General features: G+C 48.0%; 1 protein-coding gene across 1 annotated transcript; it reads left to right on the top strand.

The window, feature by feature from the left end:
• Positions 1-475: 475 nt before the first annotated feature.
• Positions 476-1,791, top strand: LOC105557119. The gene is made up of 2 exons (XM_012004284.1): positions 476-1,676; positions 1,721-1,791. The coding sequence occupies exons 1-2, from the start codon at positions 476-478 to the stop codon at positions 1,789-1,791; spliced, it is 1,272 nt and encodes a 423-aa protein (XP_011859674.1).
• The last annotated feature ends 1,176 nt before the right edge of the window (positions 1,792-2,967 follow it).

Genomic DNA, 2,967 nt, shown 5'->3' on the forward strand with positions numbered 1-2,967 from the left:
TCAATCAATCAATCAATCAATCAATCAATCTCACTCTCTCTCTCTCACTCTCTCACTCTCTCACTCTCTCACTCTCTCACTCTCTCACTCTCTCACTCTCTCACTCTCTCACTCTCTCACTCTCTCACTCTCTCACTCTCTCTCTCTCTCTCTCTCTCTCCCTCTCTCCCTCTCTCTCTCCCTCCCTCTCTCTCTCTCTCTCTCTCTCTCTCTCTCTCTCTCTCTCTCTCTCTCTCTCTCTCTCTCTCCCCCCCCCCCTTCCTTGTTACTGCTGTTTGCTGCCCCTTGGGGCGCCTTTTTCTAGTGCACAGACTGCATGGCCGCACTACTCGCCATCAACCACTAAAGAAGTTAAGTCACACTGAGGTATATTACACATTAAATAAGAGTAATCTCGCCTCTCGGACTCGGTTTCTCGCACTCGCTGGGAGCAAAGTACGCATGCGTACCCGTATTCGATTGGTTCGTTTGGATCATGTCGACGGGAAAGAAGAAGGTAGCAGAGCGGACCACCGCTGTAGACAGTCTGGAGGACGGCGAACTAAACAAGGATGACAAAAACAAAAGTACGGCTAATAAGCATAAACAACGCGGACCTACGACATCCAATTCGCCTGCCAAGACCTGCGCGGCGACGGACTCGTTCGTGAGCGCCGCGAGAGTAGTGGCATTGAGGCATTCGGTTAATGAGCATCACGACGGTATCTCTAAGCTGCTCCTGTCCAGCAAGGAGTCTCTCGAAAAGCGCATGTTGATCGAGTCGGCTTTCCGTGAATGTAAGGAAGCGTTCGTAGAACTCTCAACTGCATATCTCAATCTAATAGAGAACAATTCACAATCACAGCAAACATGGCTTACTGAGACTATAAGAGGTACCGTCGATGACGCGTTGAACGATATCTGCGATAGGCTTGTTGCCAGCATATCGGACGAAATCTCAACATTGCGGGAATCTGGGGATGCTGGTGCATCTTCAATACCATCATATGCGGCTGTCACCGCAGGCAAATCCAGTGCGGGACCGACTAGCGACCCCGCAATGGAGACGCCAAAGACAAAAACTACGAATTTTATAATCACCCCGAGGGAGGGTTTCTCCGCGAGGTACGGGTCGTCTGGTGACACAAGGGATGCACTGCAGGAAGCAATAAAGCCATCAGAATATAATCTTAGGGTTAACAGAATTTCGTCGACTAAAAATAACGGAGTTCGCATTGAGGCACTTACGGTGGACCTGCCAAAAATCAAAAACTCGAAAAAGCTAGAAAATGCGGGTCTAGAGCTGACGCACGAGGGAAAGGTCGACCCTAGACTCTTGATTCGCGGGGTGCCAGGTGACATGTCAGTAGAGGAGATAAAATTTAATATCATCTCCCTAAATCTCTATAATTCTGCAGCGTCCAAGGTCAGAGTGGTGTACATGTTTCCCTGCAAAAATAACAGACACAACACAAACTGCGTCATAGAAGTCCCTCCAGACGTGCGTACAACACTGCTAAAGAAGAAAACTCTATTCATCGGATACTCTGCCTGCGAAGTCACAGACTACGTGAGAGTGCTACAATGCTACAGATGCTTGGCTTTCGGACATCAAGCGAAGAATTGTCGTTTCGCACCGCTGTGTGGTCATTGTGCAAAGGACCACGAAACAAAAGAATGCCCTGTTAAGGACAAAAGTGAGACGATGAAATGCGGAAACTGCAAGCGATGGACACGACAGGACTCAAAACACTCAGCGTTGGACAACAGAAACTGTCCCATACTACGGAAAAGAATATCGGAGAGGATTAGCTGTATCAACTATGGGTATGGAAACCACACATTTATTAAGATTATGCCATGTCAACTGCCAATCTCTGCTTGCACACCTGGACGAATTTCGATCCTATTTCGACAACAAGGAGTTCCATTGCATATGCCTGTCCGAGACATGGCTTAAACCATGTGTTCCGGATAGGTTCGTCTCTCTTCATGGCTACCAACTCATAAGATGTGATAGACAAGGTAAAATTGGTGGGGGTGTCGCCGTCTTCGTGGCTGATGCGCTCAAAGCGTCTATTATATGCCAGTCAGAGAACAACTACGCGGGGCGACCTGAATATCTAATGGTCGAAATCTCAATAGACAGCCGTGCAAAGATGCTTCTGGCAGTTGTCTACAGACCACCGCACAGTGGCCATCTGGCTGATTTCCTCCAGATATATGCCGACTTGACGGTCAACTACGCGCATTCGGCTGTCTTCGGAGACTTTAACGCAGATCTAGGCACAAAGAATTACGACTCAGAACAGATACTGACATTTGTGAAGGAGTCGAATCTCTATTTGGTGCCTTACACCGCGACACACCACACCAAGAACTCCTCTACTCTACTCGACTTGTGCATAATAGACGAAAAAGAGAAACTGATAGAACACGAGCAGCGAGACGTTTGCTTCCTGTCGGCTCATGATCTCATAGGAATAACGTACGACATCAGAATAGACCGAGTCCCTAGAAGAACGATCAGAGTCCGCGATTTCAGCTCCTTCAATCAAGAAATTTTCTTGCAGGAACTGGAGTCGCCAAACTGGGAGAAACTCTATGCCGCCACTAATATAGACACCAAAGTAGAACTCCTAAACGACTACATACTCGGTAGTTACAACAATCATGCTCTGTTCGCGATTCTCGTTAGGAGAGCTCGCTAGACCGCTGCGGTTGGAAGCAGGGCTGAGAGGAATTTTGCGACGAGAGACTCGGGGAACGGCACGCGTTAGAGGGTAGAAAATCACGTGATCGAACACTCTGGGCGTTTGAGTAAAATACGTGGTCTGTTTAATAAATAAAAATGCTTACAGTTGAGAAATCTAAGAGATAGCGGGACTGAGAAGTCTCTAATCACTTGCACGGGTCGATTATATTAATCGAGAGCCGGCCTCGTGAATGTCGATGCCCGTGAGCCGTGTCCACGCGACGCCGCACAGT

This window comes from Vollenhovia emeryi, unplaced genomic scaffold, assembly GCF_000949405.1.
Source record: "Vollenhovia emeryi isolate VEMERY1.0 unplaced genomic scaffold, V.emery_V1.0 DF939609.1, whole genome shotgun sequence".
Taxonomy (NCBI): domain Eukaryota; kingdom Metazoa; phylum Arthropoda; class Insecta; order Hymenoptera; family Formicidae; genus Vollenhovia; species Vollenhovia emeryi.